The sequence below is a fragment of the Vipera ursinii genome (assembly GCF_947247035.1).
Source record: "Vipera ursinii genome assembly, chromosome: 11".
Taxonomy (NCBI): domain Eukaryota; kingdom Metazoa; phylum Chordata; class Lepidosauria; order Squamata; family Viperidae; genus Vipera; species Vipera ursinii.
The window spans coordinates 4,059,036-4,078,483 of record NC_139524.1 but is presented as its reverse complement, the minus strand read 5'-3'; the positions used below and the strand labels follow the sequence as shown (position 1 = coordinate 4,078,483).

Sequence of the window (19,448 nt, the reverse complement as noted above, 5' to 3'; positions counted from 1 at the left end):
AGCTCTTAAGTACCTCAGGGAGTAAATCATGATGTGGCAGCTTAATTCTTTAAAATAGTCCTGCTTGGTAATTTTGACTGTGTAGAAACTTACATTAAGCTAGCTACTTTAAATTATTTTAATGGGTAGTGTAGTGTTCCTCAACTTTAAAGATCATGTACAGCAAGGGTGTCAAACTGCCAGCCCATGGGCCGGCCACGTCATCTGGAAGCTGTGCCCACCCCATTGCCGGCAATGGCGAAAAGGCTCCGATACGTTGCGTGATGTCACATGACGTCACGAGTTTGACGTGTCTGATGTACAGTATTCCAACTCCCAGAATTCCCTAGCCAGCATGCTGGAATTCTGGGAATTGGAGTCTACACAAGTTGCTGAGGTTTATTTATTTAATTGGATTTATATACCGCCCTTTCCCGAAGGACTCAGGGTGGTTTACAGGGTATTTAAAACAAGAAATACAAAAGTTAAAAACAATTAAAAATAATTACAACAGTCCCTGAAAAAGTAAAAAAAAACCAATTAAAATTAAAATTAAAATTCTCAGCCTGGGCCAGAGAGCTCGAAGAGCCAGGTCTTCAGGTCCCGGCGGAATGAACGGAGGTCGGGGGCAGTCCTAAGCTCCACGGGCAGCTGGTTCCAGAGGGCAGGCGCCCCCACTGAGAAGGCCCTCCCCCTGGGCGTTACCCGCCGGCAATCTTTTACCGCCAGCACCCTGAGAAGACCCTCCCTGTGGGAGCGCACTGGACGAAGGGAACTTGATGCTGGCAGCAGGTGTTCCCTCAGATATCCCGGACCCAAGCCATTTAGGGCTTTATAGGTCATCACCAGCACCTTGAATCTCACCCGGAGGGCAACCGGAAGCCAATGCAGCTCGCGGAGTAGAGGTGTTACATAGGAGTATCGGGAAACCCCCATCACAACTCGCGCGGCCGCATTCTGCACCAGCTGAAGCCTCCGAGTGGTCCTCAAGGGCAGCCCCATGTAGAGAGCGTTGCAGTAGTCTAAACAGGAGGTCACGAGCGCATGAGTGACTGTGCGTAGGGCATCTCGGTCCAGGTAGGGTCGCAACTGGCGCACCATGCGAACCTGGGCAAAAGCCCCCCTGGTCACGGCTCCTATATGGTCTTCAAAACTGAGCCAGGAGTCAAGGAGGACACCCAAGTTGCGAGCCAAGTTGAGGTTGAGAAACACTGAGCTACTGTTTAGTTATTTAATCATTTTTAGTTGTTCTGACATGCAGATACTTGGATATACAGTATTTCAATGACAGAAAATAGTCAGATGTAGCTTTAAGAACAAATTTAGTTCAGTCTTTCTAAGTTTGTTTATAAGCAGAGTTACCTAGTGTTTGAAGTTTTTGAAGTCTACAGGAAGCAAAGCCAAGAAATTTTTGATGCTCAGATATGTTACTTTCTTATCCTGAAAGTTGGGTTTGCAAAGTCTCTTTGTAGGAATCCTAATTTCTCTATAGAAGCACAAAAATAACTAGATTTCCACAATATAATTGCAAACGGTTAGGCCAATGTTCTGGATTTGCAATGGACCATGTTTAACCACATAGGTTGTATATTCTCTAAACACACTAAAATACTGGTGGCTGGTTTGTACCTAGCTGCTATTTATGTGCCCTTTATTGAAGACCTATCATTCAGACGCCTGACTTCCCACGTACAACAAGCACTCAGCTGGGTTCACACCAGCTTGGCATTAATACGTAAAGCAAGCTTTCATTTGTCAGCAAACTTCCATGAATTGCCAGGCTTAAGATTTAATTCATATGAATTTCTGGAAGCAACAAAAAATATCTTCTCCTTCCCCAACTACGATTAAATCTGGCAAACATCACTTTCAGTGGAAGGGCAAAAGATTTCACAACCTTGTCTGAACTTTGCATGTAGCAGCCAAGGGGGGGGGAAAGGGGGGAGGTAGAAAGTTTGACTGACAGTGTCTGTCAAACTTGGTTGGTTGCAGATGTGGGTGTCCACATTGTACAGTTGCTTGAAGTGGTTTCGAAAAATAAAAATGGTTATTCTTTGGTCTGTTTGTGTACGATGGATGGTCACACTGTCAAATCCGTCTAGACTTGGAAGCAAAATACAGGTGGGATTGTTGCTTATCTGTATTGGAGACTTCTCGGGAATCTGGGGTTTGTAACTGATACACTAGGAAGAAAAACACCCTGAAATCCTAGAGAGAGGTATTGAAGAGCACCTTTTGAGCTGCCACCAAGAAAAAAGCATAGATGTGTTCACACACTCATTAGGACTTGAGTCTGACCCAAAGGTGTATTTTCTTTCCCCACATAAATCCAGTCTCCAGGTATACGTTAGGGCCACTTTGGGGCAGACGTTAAGGTACCAGGCTAGAACCCAGGAGACTCTTGAGTTTTTATTTATTTATTTATTTATTTAATTGGATTTGTGTACCGCCCTTTCCCGAAAGACTCAGGGCGGTTTACAGGGAATTAAAACAAGAAACACAAAAATTAAAAAGATTATAATAGTCCCTGAGAGAATAAAAACCTCAATTAAAATTAAAATTAAAATTCTCAGCCTGGGCCAGAGAGCTCGAAGAACCAGGTCTTCAGGTCCCGGCGGAATGAACGGAGGTCGGGGGCGGTCCTCAGCTCCACTGGCAGCTGGTTCCAAAGGGCAGGCGCGCCCACTGAGAAGGCCCTATCCCTGGGTGTCGTCCGCCGGCAATCTCTTACCAGTGGCACCCTGAGAAGACCCTCCCTGTGGGAGTGCACTGGACGAAGGGAACCTGATGCCGGCAGCAGGTGTTCCCTCAGATATCCCGGACCCAAGCCATGTAGGGCTTTGTATGTCATCACCAGCACCTTGAATCTCACCCGGAGGGCAACCGGGAGCCAATGCAGCTCACGGAGTAGAGGTGTTACATGGGAGTATCGGTTTTAGTCCTGCTTTGGGCACAAGGCTAGCTGGGTAATCTTGAGCCAGTCACTTTCTCTCAGGCCTAAGAAGGAAGCAACAGCAAACCACTTCTGGAAAACCTCACCAAGAAAACCGCAGGGATTTGTCCAAGCATTTTCTGAGAATTGGACATGATTGAAGGGAAAAAGGCCTAGTTGTGAACTTCATGAAATTGGGATATCGAGATTTTCCAAATCATCTCTTGCTTTTAGTAAGCAAAAATTTTAGTTCACTATTTCTGCATATCTTTCAGTCTATGCCTTTAAACCCAGCGGTCTGGATAGCCATTTTCTTCATGCAGAAGGCAATCATAGCACTTAACCCGCAATTGCAGGATTACTGGATTTTTTTTTCAGGTTGAAGCCTACATATTAGTTCTGGTTTCCAAGATTTATTACTTTCATTACTGGTATAAAATATAGGCAATTACAAATACTTCACAATGGGAAAGTTATAAAAGATTTAAATTGTAGAAATATAGCATCATTTGACTTTTATGTGTAGTTTTCATTAACATTTGCTCTAGAAACGTTGCTTTCAGGCTTAAAATGTTCTTCCACTGAAATGGAAACAGTTCTTAAAACATTGGCAGAACAGAAAACACTGCAAATTACAACAGCTGCCAAATTAACCAGCCTCAACATCTAAAGTTGCAGTAAAAACTAAACTGTGCTATACCTATTCCACACAACTAAAAACACATTGATCTATACTACTCTGCATGTTCTCGGTGGCTTGAAAAGGGACACCAGTTTTGTCTCTGCAGATATCATCCTTTTCCTGAGTTGTAATGGTGCCGTATTCTTCATTTGTAGGCAACTCTGAAGGAAACAAAAAGTTGGCTTTAAAAATCACTATTTGTGCATTAACTCTTTTCCTCTAACATAATTACCATGGCACAGTTTTCTGTAGTCCATGGAAGACTACGGCCAAGTCCAATAATGACCCATTAGGCTCTGCCAGAGTTCTCAAATCAGAATCTTACACTATTTTTAAATAGCACAGAACATAAGAAACGTGAGCTGTTTCTTTGTTCCCAGCTTCATCCCAAATGCTTACAGCAAAGGCGCACAATTGTTCCGGTGGTTAGAAGTCGCAGGGGCCAGGAAGAGAAAGAAGTTTGGGGCCAAAACTACACTGGATTAAAGCCCAAGTAAAAAATCAATATGAGCCATTTGGTGTAGCAGTGAAGGCATTGGATTAGAAACCAGGATAGCTGGTCCCCGCTTAGGCACAAAGCCAGTTGCGTGACCTTAGGCAGACATGTCAAACTCATGACGTCGTGCAATGTATCAGCTTTTCCCCCATTGCCGGCAATAGGGGTGGGCACGGTTTTGTTGTGACGCGTCCGGCCCATGGGCCAGCAGTTTGACACCCCTGCCTTTGGCCAGTCACTCTCCCTCAGCTTAGGAAGGAGGCAACGGCAAACCATTTCTGAAAAGCCTTGCCAAGAAAACTGCAGGGGCTTGTCCATGCAGTCTCTGAAAACAGGACACAATTTAACATTAAAAAATAATTATTGGAGCCATGCAGCCAACAGTTGGGATGGCTGTATCAGGTGGACACTGATCTACGGCACAGACATATTTTCCAGGGGCTGAGAAACACACTTGTAAACTATGTCCGATTTTCTCAGGGGAAAAAAGGGATGCTGCCTTAATAAACTGCAGCAAGGTTGGCTCAGGAATTCTGGGAGTTGGAAGTCCACAGGCTGTCAAGCGGCCACAGTTGCCCACCCCTGATTTAAACACTCATGAATCTTAAGTCTCCCAACAATGTGGATTAAGCAGCCTGTAATTTTTGCCTACTGTTGTTACTCTCAAATGTCACTTGTGAACAGAGATCAGGAGCCCTTTTCCAAAAATCAAATCAATGAGCATCAACTTTCAACCACAGGCTGAACCAGTGAGTTCTAGCAACACAAATAGGAAAATTCCCTCCAGCCATTTGCTGCATCAAAGTTCTACTTCCAGCATTATTTAAAACGAGACTCTTCTGCCTTCAGAAAAGCAACTTTTGAGGGACGGAAAGAGGAACCTCTCTAGGTTTAAACGATTTAAAATTGTGACTTTGAGCAGGAATCTGAGAATTCTAGTATCGCAAAATGCCTTGGTGTTTCAGTTTATACATAGACCTCACCATCGTTCGGAGATTGACTGAGCTGTTTTTTTGCTTGTCTTCTTTCAAGGGCTCTTTGTCTGTTCCTTTCGATTCTCTGCTGTTGCTCCTCGGTCAGGGCAGGACTTAAAGATGGAGAATCAGAGTCGTTTTGTGTATTCTGCGTTTCGGGAAGGAAAACCGATTCCTCAGCGGCTGGGCTTAGTCTACGGTTCTCATCTTCACCTGTTTTAGAGGGAAGAGTATCACTATTAATCAGTTATCAGCAAGGTCAGTGTTGCTCAACCTCAGCAGCTTTATGGCTGGCTGGGGAATTCTGGGAGTTGAAGTCCACACAGCTTAAAGTTGCAGAGGTTGAGAATCGCTGATCTAGGCGACCTCTACAGCTAGAGTAGAATTAGAATTAGAATTAGAATAGAATGGAAAATATGGAATGAAATAGAAATAGGAATAGAACAGAATAGAATAAAAAATATGGAATAAAATAGAAACAGAAGAATGGAATGGAATGGAATGGAATGGAATGGAATGGAATGGAATAGAATAGAATAGAATAGAATAGAATAGAATAGAATAGAATAGAATAGAATAGAATAGAATAGAATAGAATAGAATAGAATAGAATAGAATAGAATAGAATAGAATAGAATAGAATAGAATAGAATAGAATAGAATAGAATAGAATAGAATAGAATGAAAAATATGGAATGAAATAGAAATAGGAATAGAATAGAATAGAATAAAAAATATGGAATGAAATAGAAATAGGACTAGAATAGAATGGAATGGAATAGAAAATATGGAATGAAATAGGAATAGAATAGAATAGAATAGAATAGAATAGAATAGAATAGAATAGAATAGAATAGAATAGAATAGAATAGAATAGAATAGAATAGATGGAACAGGAACAAGAACAAGAACAGAATAGAACAGAACAGAACAGAACAGAATAGAATAGAATAGAATAGGAATAGGAATAGAATAAATGGAACAGGAACAGGAACAAGAACAGAACAGAACAGAACAGAACAGAATAGGAATAGAATAGGATCTGGAAGGTACCTTGGAGGTCTTCTAGTCCAGCCCCCTGCTCAAGCAGGAGGACCTATGCCATCTCAGTCAGGTGACTATCCAATCTCTAAACTGGATTGCTTCAAAAAAAAAAAGCACTCCAGGGATTACGTCACCCTTCGTGTCACATCTTATCGCTAGAAATGCCCAAATCAGGAAATGTTTATTTTTATTATTATTCGATCTTCATGGCTGTCCATCTCATCTAAGCAACTTTGGGTGGTTGCACAATAGAGAAACCTAGTTGTAAAACCTGTTGTGGCCAGTGATATTTATACAACTTTTTGGAATTTATACAGAAGCAAGCGACATATCCCTTTTCTTTCCTTGCAATCCAGTCCTTTCAACAATGAGTGTGTGGAGCCATCGCACAGAAATCTGACAACTAGACAGACACTGTCGGCAGGAACCATTTCATTACTGTCTGTGGCTACCTGGGGGATGTATTGTATTGCTTACAAATACAACCAATACTTATTGCAGCCACATGTTGGGTCTGAAATGTATTTTCTTTCTAGCTAGGCCAACTTCCCAAGTTGAATGGTACTGAATGAAAGGAATAAAATAACTCCTTTTTTAAACAGTCTGAGATAATTTTCCCTGGCATTCGGTTGTTTGGAAATTAGAAACTGAATTTCTTCCCAATTCCCCAGCCTCAAAGTGGAAGGTAGTTCTGAGCTTCTTCACGAAATTTCAAAGAGGTTTAATCAAATTCATCACTCAGACCTGGGCATTTTACGACCCTGGCCCCTCTTTGTCTGTCCAACCCACGATGGTGGCAGAGAGATGGCAGTGGCCCTCCACAACAGAATGAGTTTCTTATGCGGCCCCTTGGGAAAATTAGTCACCCAGCCCTGACCTAGTACCTTTAATGACTGAGTGGGTCAAGGGGCTCTAACTGAAAAGTGAGTCAGACCAAAGTCTACCTTTGCAGCATCTGCAAGGTTGAAATCACCTATCTGGTCCCTTAGATTCCCCCAGAAGTGTAATAAGGGACCCTAATTTTGGGCCCTGTACCTTTGGGGAGATTCCAGAGGCCACGAAAAATGGTAGTAGGCCACATGCATCCTGAGGCCAACCTTGGGAGAAGCCCAGAGGTGCAGAAGGCCAGAAAGACTCACTTCCGTTAAAAAGTCCAAATGTGCAACCAAATTCGAGAGTATGGCATTCAAGATAAGGAGCCCCGTCTGAAGCACAATATGCAATCAAGCATCCTGATACGAAATGAAATCCCACAAATGCAAGCAATTCTAGAACTGAATTATCCAGGTCGTCCTCGACTTAACAACAGTTCATTGAGTCACCATTCAAAGTTACAACGGCACTGGGGAAAAGTGACTTATGACCATTTTTCACACTATTTCAGCATTCCTGCAGTCACATGATCAAAATTCAGATGCTTGGCAACCGACTTATATTTATGACGGTTCCAGTGTCCCGGATCTACTTTTGTGACCTTCTTATAAGCAAAGCCAATGGGGAAGCCAGATTCACTTAATAACCGTGCGACTAATCTAACAACTGCAGTGATTCACTTAGCAACAAGTGAATCAAACAGTAAGGCAAGAAAGGTCGTCAAATGGGACAAAATTTACTTAGCAAATGTCTTGTTTAGCAACAGAAATTTTGGACTCCTGTGGTCATAAGTCAAGGACTACCTGTACTCCTTGTGAAGAAAGAACTAGATCATTCTTACCAAACTAGGACAGCTGGGATTCTTGGGAAAAGTGATTCCAACTTATCCAGAAAGTATCTGGTTGGGGCAGGCTATACTGGAACTGAGATTATTCTGCTCTTACTCAACAAAACATTTATTAACAAACACGCACGGGCATTTATTTTCTAGGCTTACTCAACAGAAACTACAGGTTTACAACCGTTTGCTTGTTCAAAGTTACAATGGTGCTGACCAATCCTCGTGCTTACAACTGTTGCAGCCTCTCCAAGAGTCACGTGATCAAAATCTGACCCTTGGAAAGTGGCCTGTATTTAGAGCAACGCAGTGTCTCAGAGTCACATGATCGTCATTTGTGACCATCCCAAGCAAAATCAATGGGAGAATCTTGGATTTGCATTATGGCCATGCCATCCACAGGGATTCGCTTAACAACCATGGCAAAAAAAAAGCCATTCATAAAACCAGGCACCTCTCCTTTAACACCTGTCTTGCTTAGCAACAGAAATCTGTGATCATACGTCGAGGAGTACCTATGCTAAGTGCTTAACAGTTATGAGTTACTTAGTATAAATTCGCCTTAATTTTAACTTGAGGTCTAATAACTTCTAAAGGGACGCGGTAGCTCAGTGGGTTAGGACGCTAAGCTTGTCGATCAGAAGATCAGCAGTTTGGCGGGTCGAATCCCGAGTGCCGCGTAGCACAGTGAGCGCCTGTTACCCGTCCCAGCTTCTGCCAACCTAGCAGTTCGAAAGCACGTAAAAATGCAAATAGAAAAATAGGGACCACTACGGTGGGAAGGTAACAGTGTTCCGTGCGCCTTTGGCGTCTAGTCATGCCGGCCACATGACCACAGAGACGTCCTCGGACAAGCGCTGGCTCTTTGGCCTTGAAACGGAGATGAGCACCGGCCCCTAGAGTCAGAAACGACTAGCACGCATGTGCAGGGGAACCTTTACCTTTACCTTAATAACTTCTAATAAACTAAAAAACTAAAAATCCTAGACCATTAGGATATTATGTCTCAGTCGTATTTACATTTGATCCATATTAAAACAAAAAGAATCTAGTGCAAATATTTTAACGCCATACATGCCTTCATTACTTCCGAAGTCTTCATTCAAAAGAGGTAGATCAAGCCGAATTTTCTTTAGGCATGCCTAGAGATGCAAAGGTAAAACTGATTTATCACAGGTGAAGAAGCGTAGGCTTTCCCTTGAGTTTGATCACCCCAAATTAATCCAGTTGACACTCACCTGAACAGGTTTTTTATTTCCTAAGCTCTCTATTTTGTCCACCACATTTTCAAACTGAAGTTGAGGGAAGAGACGGTGAGCCCAATGTTCCATGTGCCTTATAAGCGTCTTCAGGTCAGCTTCCTAAATAAAGAATAATATATTTGACCAACACAGCCACGGGAGACTGGAGGGGCCCCTCCCCTTTTAATGCCCCAAAAGGCTCTTCCCCCAAGCATTAGGCTCGGATGGTTGGGAGGCTGCTAGTCTGATCTGGCATCAGGTGGGAAGGATTATTTGCTTTTTATTCTTGTCCTTACCGGCTATTTGAGGGCCCTAAGATCATTAGATGAGCTATATGAAACTGGAAGTCGTATAAGTTCTTTAAATAAATAATGAGATCTGTCCATCCTTAGGGTTTATTTTGTTGCTTAAAGCAAAGGATTTGGTGGAGTCTTCTTTATGTATTGCATAAAGTGGGGGTCCCCAATCCATCCCCAGCTGCAGCCCTCCACTGGGCCATGGAAAAGGGGGGGGGGGAGCTCACACACATCCCCACTTGCATGAGCAGCGGGCAAGCATGTGTGCGCATGCCCGAATGTGCCAGCTGCTCACACAGATCCATCCCCTCCTCCCACCCCCACCAGTCTGCAAAGCCAAAAAGTTTGGGGAACTCTAGGGCTTAAAAGTCACATTCCCCAGGATCGCTTCAGAATTTCATCTGTCATGGGAAGCCCTTCATGCGCAGTCTTTGGGATTGATATTCCAACATGGCTGTATAAAATCGCAGCATAAAACTGTTCGCCATCCACAGTCATTCTGTGAGCAAGACGGGCAGTCTCTAAATTTTACATTTAAATATATAAAGTAAATACAAACTTTCCATCGTGCCCTCACATATAGAGAGTCCGGGTCTCACAAGACTTTAAGGCTCTTGATTCTGATCCCATTGCAGGGGTGGAGAGTCCTCTCCCCCATTTGAGTTTATCTCCTTTGTTCAGAATCAGAATAGAGCTGGAAGGGACCTTCTAGTCCAGCCCCCTCCTCAAGCAGAAGACCCTATACCACTTCATACAAGTGGCTGTCCAGTCTCTTCTTAAAAGCCTCCAGTGATGGAGCAGCCACAACTTCTGAAGGGAAGCCGTTCCACTAGTTAATTGTCCTCACTGTTAGGAAGTTTCTCCTTAATTCCAGGTTGCTTCTCTCCGTGATTAGTTTCCACCCGTTGCTTCTTGTCCTACCTTCGGGTGCTTTGGAAAATTTATTTGACCCCCTCCTCCTTGTGGCAGCCTCTCAAATACTGGAAGACTGCTCTCATGTCCCCCCTAGTCCTTCTTTGCTCTAGAATGGCCATACTCAGTTCCTGCAACCGTTCTTCATATGTTTTTCTCTCCAGGCCTTTAATTGCTCTCCTTTCCACTTTTTTCAAAGTCTCAACATCTTTTTTCTGTGGTGACTAAAACTGGATGTAGTATTCCAGATGTGGCCTTACTAAAAGGCTTTATAAAACGGTACTAATGCTGATTTTGATTCTATGCCTTTTTTTTTGGCTGCAGAAAAGTTGCTTCAAAGCCTGGCATTGTTTTGTTCCCAAATTGGTGGCCAATATTTACATTATACCTACACTGACTGCCCTTGTGGGGTTTTTCCCCTTATCAGAAATTTGGGATGCTAGTTACACCTTGGCTTTCCATCTGAATTGGGCTGGTTCTTTACATCTGATTATTTCTGCAATGCGCCGTTGAAGTATCCGAAGCAAAATACAGCATGTCAAAACGTCTTGGCCCTCCTCTCCCTGTTAGCACCACGCCCGTTTCTTTGACCATTTCATAGCCCCAAAGACAGAAATTACTTTTTCTTGTAAGGCTAAATGCCACAAGAGCATTCAGAAAAGAACTTTTTAGAAATGAACATTCCGAACCCCGTATCTTCATATTAGAATGCACTTCTCCTTTTTTGGGGGGGGGGTTCTGTTTTTAAGATGTTGTGTTCAGAGACTGTTGCATCCTGAGACTGCATACAGGTAGTCCTCAACTTACATTTCACTTAGTGACCAGTTGAAGTTACACCACCACTGAAAGATCTGACTTATGACTAGTGTTCACACTGAAGACCACGGCAGCATCCCTCTGGTCACGTGATCAAAATTCAGATTTATTTATTTATTTATTTATTTATTTATTTATTTATATTTATATTTATATCCCGCCCTTCTCCGAAGACTCAGGGCGGCTTACAAGCTTAGCAGTAGCCTTCATTCTATGTATATGCCTGCTTATTAGGGCTTTCACACACACACCCAAGCGGCATTATTACAAAGTCAGCTTATTGCCCCCAATAATCTGGGTCCTCATTTTACCTACCTCGGAAGGATGGAAGGCTGAGTCAACCTTGAGCCTGGTGGGACTCGAACCAGCACTAATTGAAGGCAGCTGGTGTTACTTAAGGAGGCATTAGCCCACTGCTCCACCAAGGCTCAGATGCTTGGCTACTGACTCACATTTATGATGGTTGCAGTAACTCAGGGTTGTGTGATCCCCTTCTGACAAGCAAAGTCAATGGGGAAGCCAGATTCACTTAACAACCGTGCTACTAACGTAACAACTGCAGGGATTCACTTAACAACTCTGGCAAGAAAGGTCGTAAAATGGGGCAAAGCTCAACAAATGTCTCAGCAACAGAAATCTGGGGCTCAATTGTGGTCATAAGTCAAGGACTATCTGTATTATGTCTGTCATTTCATTATTATCCAGAATATCTTTGTCTGAATAATTATTTTGCCTGCAGAGATGGAGCTTCAACAGTTGCAGAACTATAACATTAAACAAAACTTACTTAAAATAATAAATTCTATTTCAGCATAACAATTTTAAATAAAGCTAACCCACACTGGCATGGACGCTGTGAAAAGACAAATTTCATATTTGAACATTACAACTTTGACAATATTTTAGACTAGATATGGATGCAACAACTACAAAAATCCAAAATTTCTCTCAGCCATTTCTTACCTCATGACCTTTACCTTTGAATTTTACGTTGTCGAACAAATTGCACAAAGCTGGAAGTCCTCGCTCTGAAATTAATCTGCAAACATCAGAAGTGTCTCCTGTTACTTGGAAAAATCTTAAATAGGTGTTCCATCATCCAAGAGAGAGAAAGCCAACACTTTATGAGTCTGAGCCGGAAGGAATTTTGAGTAATTTCAGCTGGGGAATTCTGTCCAGAATTCCTTGAAACGTTTTTCATTTTGGAGAGTTTACTTTTCAAGCCGTTTAACCCTCTTCCCACAAGACCACTCTGGAGGTCCAGAAGGGTCACAAAGAAACAGTCCATTTTGGAACACAGCATTCCCAAACCAACACATTTTATATAAGAAAGGAAAGCAGCCTTGACTTTTTTTTTAACAAATTAAAGGTAAGCCTCGACTTATGACCACAATGGAGCCCAACATTTCTGTTGCTAAGCGATAGTTTTTTAAAGTGAGTTTTGCCCCTTTTCATGACCTTTCTGGCCACAGCTGTTAAATGAATCACTGCAGTTAATGGTAGAGTAGGAAGCAGCATCGGATCACAGGGAGAGAAGTAACCAAACTAAGTAGGAAGGTACTAGGAGAGAAGAAGGGGGAAGGGAGGAAAACGAAGCAGAAAGTTAGATTAGAAAGACAGAAAGGATAAAGGAAAAGAAGAAATTGGGGCCAGGACGAAAAGGCCAGCAAGCCGGAGCGCAGCGAAGGAATGGCTGCACGTGGAGTCTGAGGCAGCCAGCAGCAGAGAAGGAGAGGGCCAGCTCAAGAACACAGCTAAGCAGCTCGATGCTTTGGGGGGGGGGACCGAGAGCAGCGAACCGGAAGCGGAACGCCCCCCCCCCCCAATCTGACAGAGCAGCCGTGCAGGATCATAAAGGGGACACTGGAGGGCTTCTAGGCCAGTGGAGGCCTACCAGAAAGGCCCGGTGGTCCAGCAACCCAACCCGGCACAACGAAGTGGAGGCCGGCATAGCAAACTGGACCACGCGACACAACGGCAGCTCGAACGGTGGAGAGGAGGTGGCTGACAGCAGCGTGAAGCAGAGGACCGGTGAGGCGGCTGGGGGTGGCGCAGAGGTGGCAGCAGTGGACTGGGAGGCCCACAGGTGGAGGTGAGGCAGCAGCGGCCAACCAGGAGGCCTGCAGGTGATGGCAAGGCAGCACGACAGAGGCTATCAAACACCAAATTCATGGTACATTGTGGTATGCAATACATGTTCCATGTATGCACTGATGCCCAAAGAACACCCAAACTATATGTGCACCAGATGCAAATTATGTGAACTACTACAGGAAAAGGTTAGGAACTTAGAAGCAACTCTAGCCAAACTCCAACCTACGAAAAAAAGCTCCACCCAAACCGAACCAAATAATGAACAAATAACTCCCAGAGGACTTGACCCTACCGATAAACCCTTGGAGGAGGACAAATGCAGGTACCGTATATACTTGAGTATAAGCCGACTCGAGTATAAGCCGAGACCCCCAATTTCACCCCCAAAAACTGGAAAAAGTTGGTGACTTGAGTATAAGCCGATCCGCTGTTCTGCAAGCCTCTGCCGCCGGCTGCTTCGTTCCGCAGCGGAAAGAAGCAGGCAGGCTGCTTCGTTCTGCAGTGGAAAGAAGCAGCCTGCTTCGTTCAGGCTGCTTCGTTCCACAGCGGAAAGAAGCAGGCAGGCAGGGGGCGGAGGAACGGAGACCCGGCGACGTTTGGGGAGGTTTGGGCGCCTCTCCAAATATCCCCAAACGTCGCCGGGTCTCCGTTCCTCCGCCCCCTGCCTGCCTGCTTCTTTCCACAGCAGAAAGAAGCAGGGAGGCAGGGGGCGGAGGAACGGAGACCCGGCGACGTTTGGGGAGGTTTGGGCGCCTCTCCAAATATCCCCAAAGGTCGCCGGGTCTCCGTTCCTCTGTGCCCTGCCTGCCTGCTTCTTTCCACAGCGGAAAGAAGCAGGGAGGCAGGGGGCGGAGGAACGGAGACCCGGCGACGTTTGGGGAGGTTTGGGCGCCTCTCCAAATATCCCCAAACGTCGCCGGGTCTCCGTTCCTCCGCCCCCTGCCTGCCTGCTTCTTTCCGCTGTGGAAAGAAGCAGGCAGGCAGGGCACAGAGGAACGGAGACCCGGCGACGTTTGGGGATATTTGGAGAGGCGCCCAAACCTCCCCAAACGTCGCCGGGTCTCCGTTCCTCCGCCCCCTGCCTGCCTGCTTCTTTCCGCTGTGGAAAGAAGCAGGCAGGCAGGGCGCAGAGGAACGGAGACCCGGCTTCGTTTGGGGACTTTTGGGGAGGTGCGCGCGCACCTCCCCAAACCTCCCCAAACTTCGGCAGGTCTCCGGACGGCGGTGGCTTGGGAGAGGTGAGCGCGATCCCGGAAGCTCCAAAGCCTCGGCCGCGCACAAGTCCTCAGTAAGTTTTTTTGTTGACTGGAGTATAAGCCGAAGTGGAATTTTTCAGCCCAAAAAGTGGGCTGAAAAATTCGGCTTATACTCAAGTATATACGGTATGTCACACACAGAAGGGAAGACAATACCCAAAGAAAGAAACAGAATACAACAAACAAATCCCTTCTGCCCAATCCTACCCAACCTGAAAACTGGACAATTGATTTATCCCCTTACGCGGAAACACGCAGACCCACAACCCCACATACAGACACCTAGCAAAAAAAAACAACAACTTCAAATATTCCTAAAAAAGCCACCTCAACAAACACACCAGAGATAAACAGAAAAGCACCCCAGACTGCAGCCTCCCAAAAAGAAAAGAGTGTGTTGGTAATAGGAGACTCCATCCTCAAAGGTCAGAATCATCCATCTGCAGACCAGACATACAATCCAGGGAGGTATGTTGTTTCCCTGGGGCAAAAATAAAAAATGTGGCTGAGAACCTAACCAAAATAATTAGGCCCACAGATTACTACTCCTTGCTCCTCCTCCACATTGGGACGAACGACACAACAAACAACCTGAGTACAATCCTGAATAGTGAATACAAGTAGGCAATAAAGTTAAGAAGCTAGGAGCACAAGTAGTGTTCTCATCAGCACTCCCAATCAACGGCCAACACCCATTGAGGGGAAAAAAGAATTCTAGAAATAAACCAATGGCTAAAGGGTTGGTGTCGCCAAGAAAACTTTGGTTTCCTGGATTATGGACTGCATTTCCTACGGGAAGGACTGTTGGCAAGGGATGGGCTGCACCTTAACGAAAACAGGGAAAAATGTACTCAGAAAAAGACTGGCCCAACTCATCAGGAGGGCTTTAAACTAAAACTGAGGGGGGACTAATCTCTAGAACCTCTAGAATCCAAAAACAATCACAGATCCCAAGAAAACAAATCAATGAGGTAGGCAGAGACGAGCAAAAGAAAATCTCAAACAATTAAGAGATACAGGATCAAACAGCCAAATGTCATGGAATGAGGACTGGTGTCTCTAATGGAAATTACAGAGAGCTGAGAGGCTTCCAATACTCAGTGACAAAAAGGTTTCTCATAATCTTGGAAGGGCACCAAATGGGTCAACAGAAAAAAAAAGACCCAATCATCTCTGTTCCAGAAGTTTGACATCATGAAAACCATTTTCAAAACAGCAGAACAGCTTGTGTAAAAAAAAATTACAGGATACGCACACATACAGAGAGTAAAACATGACTACGTACCTTTGAGCATCTAATTTAGGTATTGTTCTTTTAACAGCTCTTCTTGCGGTCACAGAAGAATCCTTGCTTTGTGGCAATTGATCTCCCTCTGGATCTAGTGAATAAAATAGAATTTAATTCTAAAAGTAGGAATGCAAATTGTACCTGCTGGATTTTTGTCATGAATCATTCATATTAGGAAATACATCTAGCTAAGACGTATGTGCAGGCAAGAAGAGAATGCCAAAGCTAACATGCCAGTCGATATTTTAAAAAAAACAAGACAGTGTTAACAGACAGGGTCAACCTAGTGCAGGTGGGCAGAGATGGTGTTGAAGTTATGGCTTGGCTAGGCTCAAAATGTGCAAGGTTGGTTCCTATAGCCACAACAGAAGAGAGATCATTCTTGCCAACAAGAATATGTCCTATGAAGTCCCTATAAGAAAAGGCTTGAAGGCTGGACCTTAAAAAAAGCTAAATGAAGAAAAATGCCTTTGCAACGTGATGGGGAAAAAACCATAAGACCTTGGACCCCTCAAAAACAAATAATTCTGGATGAAGTACAATCAGACTGCTAAATGAAAGCAAAACAAAGGAACGGTTTATGTCAGGCCTGGCCCAGTCTGACCCCTTAGAGAAGTAAACCTCTCGATTCCATTTTAAGCAAAAAAGGCAATTTTACTAAGAAACGCTGATTGCCGAAGAATCGAGCTGAATCTAAAATTCCTGCCCAATAGAGCTAAAACCCGATTGCCCTGAGCCCTCCCCACCATCTGCGCGTAGCCAATCCAGCATCACCGAGATATTATGAGAAATTCTGAGGTGTTTGGGCTGGTGAAATTCCACTCTCAGAGCAAACGGCCTTGAAGATGCCAGCGCTCCAGCATGAACCGGATTCCAAACTGCCTCTGTTCTTCCTCAACTGTCGATTCCCCCCCTTCCTGATTCCAATAATTAAAGCATACAGCTTGATTGCCCATTTGTTCCTCCTCTCTATCTCCCAATGATAACAGAATCCTGGCAAGGTGCCAAACCAGAGCTGGCGGTTCTGAAGAGTTTAAATGTTTTGGACACATAATAATCAAAGGGTCATTGAGAAAGCCTTTGGGGGGAAAAAACGAAGGCAAAAAAAGAAAACCAATAGAGGACACAGTGACAGACACCTTGCTAAGCACTGGTGGTACTTGAATTATTGTCGTGTCCTAAAAGTGGTAGAGTCTGTGAAACGTCCTGCTCTAGATGACACTTTTAAAATATTTTTAACTATACCTGGGACATTTTTAGCCAGGTAGAAAATATATACACTAGTTCAGGAGCTTTTGCCACGGCTCTGCCACGTGTAGCATGATGACTATATATGTATGCGTGCGTATAATTATATAGAAAATGAAATCCTCTTAAAATAACTTTTGTTACCAGCATTGACCATTTATAATATGTATGTATATTTTGGAGAAACTCCCAAGGAATACTGTAAGGCTTATTCACAAATAAATGCATAATATTTCAGTTGTCAAGAGAATAATTACCTCCATTGAGTAAGGCATCTTCAGCTGATCCCGGAGAGCCTGGCGGTGGGAGAGGCTGAAAGGTCTCATCCTGGGTGTGTTCATATTCAGGAAGATCAAAGAAATTGTTTCCAACAGGATCTATCATGTTGCCTCAAGAATGCTTAAAACAGGAAGATATCGATAAAAGGAGGAAGAGGAAATATAAAGAGAATAAATTCTGAAGCATTTGCAGAGCTATATGACATTCAGCGATATATAGAGCATTACACAGTAATCTTGTCTGCAAAGCCTTGGTGGAGCAGTGGGCTAATGCCTCCTTAAGTAACACCAGCTGCCTGCAATTAGTGCAGGTTCGCATCCCACCAGGCTCAAGGTTGACTCAGCCTTCCATCCTTCCCAGGTAGGTAAAATGAGGACCCAGATTGTTGGGGGCAATTAAGCTGACTTTGTAATATGCCGCTTGGGGTGTGTGTGAAAGCCCTAATAAGCAGGCATATACATAGAATGAAGGCTACTGCTAAGCTTGTAAGCCGCCCTGAGTCTTCGGAGAAGGGCGGGATATAAATGGAATTAAAATAAAAAAATAAAAAAAAATCAAATTCTGCACAGACTAATAGCACTTTTATTTGGAAGTATTACAAAAGAAACTAAGACTGCCTTCACAAATTGCACTAAAGCTGAGTTTGTTTAACCCAATTTACTGGTTAATAAATTCATAACATTATGAAATAATAACTGGTTGATTTCATAAAAACTATTAAGCACAAACCACTGCTTACTTATCACTAGGACAGGATTTACTATTACCATTCAACTGTATTGAATTTATTCTCTTTTTCACTTAGCGTGTTATGAAAATACAGCCTAAAACAAAGTCTATACATCCGACTTCATACATAATTTGTTGAAAAATCCGTAACTACTAAGAAGTCCCATAGTAAATACAAGCCTGTAACATACAAAGCCACAGTTCATTGCCCAGGATTTATACAGGCAGAACTACATGAATTATATGAAGATGTAATTTATTCAAGTAATATAACTGTCCATCTGATATATGTGACAGGCAATTCACAGAATAAAAAAATATGGTGAGCTATGGGTTTACCTGCCGTAACACCTGGGTTAACACCTGGGTTCAGCCAACACATTTAGTTCCAACTGCAACAAGCCAAATTACAGCTTAGCTGCGTGAAACCAGGCTAAATAGCACAGGCTAATATCTAATAAACTCATATTACAAACAAAGAAAGTCTATTCTTGTAAATCAAGGTTGCACGTACACCCCGAACCCTTCATCCCATCCAGATGGCAGCACCTAACCAAAGGAGGGAATCTTCTGCTACACACACCCAGCAGCAATTAGGGTGTCAGCAACAGCATTTCACGGGCAAAGGCTTAAAAAATGATCTGGCAACTACAACCCAACCAGGTGGTTTGCTGGTGGCCTTACCGGAACAGTTTCTCTGTCCTTTCCCAAAAGGGGGGGGCGTAGAACCACAGAGCCATTCTGTTGGAAGAGACCTTAGAGGTCCTCTAGTCCAACCCCCAGCTCAAGCAGGAGACCCTATACAATTTGAGACAAGTGGCTGTCCAGTCTCTCCTTAAATGCCTCCAGTGATGTTGCAACTACAGCTCCTGAAGGCAAGCCGTTCCACTGGTTCATTGTTCTCACTGCCAGATTGGAAAATGGGAGGCAGGAGAGCTGGTCACCCTGGAGTTGGATCTCCGCGTGGCCTCCCATCCAAGGATTAGCCGAGTCAGCTCTTCCGCGGCCAAACTGTCCCGCTGCACAACCCTCTCTGCCCGGCCAGGGCCCCGATTGCCCCCCGGGGTCCCGGTTGACCGCCACCCTCCCTACCAAGCGAGTCGTCGCCGCCGCCTCCTTCGCCGGCTGCACCAGACGCAGTTGGGCCCGCCTTCCGAGCAGAGCTTCCGCTTCCGGAGCTAAGCAAAAGGCGGGCGCGGGAGCTCGCAGGCGGGCGTCTCGCATCTTCTCGCGAGAGGAAGCGCGCTCCGTAAACCTAAAATGTAGAGGGGAGATTCTCGGTCCTCCGAGTCGCGGTTGTCCCAAAGGCGCTTTTTCCGCGAGGCAACCGGACTTTCCCGCGTTTCTTGGAAGACGTTTCGCTTCTCGCCGCAGGAGCTTCCTCAGAAACAGTGACTGGCCCAAGGTCACTCGGATGGCTTCGTGCTCAAGGCGGGACTAGAACTCATAATCTCCTGGACGCTTTAGAAGG

The 19,448-nt window shown here is 44.4% G+C and overlaps 1 protein-coding gene across 2 annotated transcripts; it reads right to left on the bottom strand.

Moving 5' to 3' along the window:
• Positions 1-111: 111 nt before the first annotated feature.
• On the bottom strand, positions 112-19,101 carry LOC310645562 (TIMELESS-interacting protein-like). 2 transcript variants are annotated; one of them, XM_083371395.1, is made up of 8 exons: positions 19,070-19,101; positions 17,227-17,368; positions 15,719-15,812; positions 12,047-12,122; positions 9,057-9,179; positions 8,897-8,960; positions 5,073-5,276; positions 112-3,754 (listed from the first exon to the last, which is right to left on the bottom strand). In XM_083371395.1, the coding sequence occupies exons 2-8, from the start codon at positions 17,351-17,353 to the stop codon at positions 3,612-3,614; spliced, it is 831 nt and encodes a 276-aa protein (XP_083227521.1). In that variant the 5' UTR covers positions 17,354-17,368; positions 19,070-19,101; the 3' UTR covers positions 112-3,611. The 2 variants fall into 2 exon arrangements, with proteins under 2 accessions (XP_083227521.1, XP_083227522.1); XM_083371396.1 differs by lacking the exon at positions 19,070-19,101 and adding an exon at positions 18,662-18,824.
• Between the last annotated feature and the right edge of the window lie 347 nt (positions 19,102-19,448).

Coding starts and splice junctions, on each gene's coding strand:
- LOC310645562 (XM_083371395.1), bottom strand. CDS start 17,353: ATGATAGATCCTGTTGGAAACAATTTCTTTGATCTTCCTGAATATGAA. Junction 12,123..15,718: donor CCTAAATTAGATGCTCAAAG/GTACGTAGTCAT, acceptor TGATGTTTGCAG/ATTAATTTCAGAGCGAGGAC. Junction 9,180..12,046: donor TCAAAGGTAAAGGTCATGAG/GTAAGAAATGGC, acceptor TTCTTTATTTAG/GAAGCTGACCTGAAGACGCT.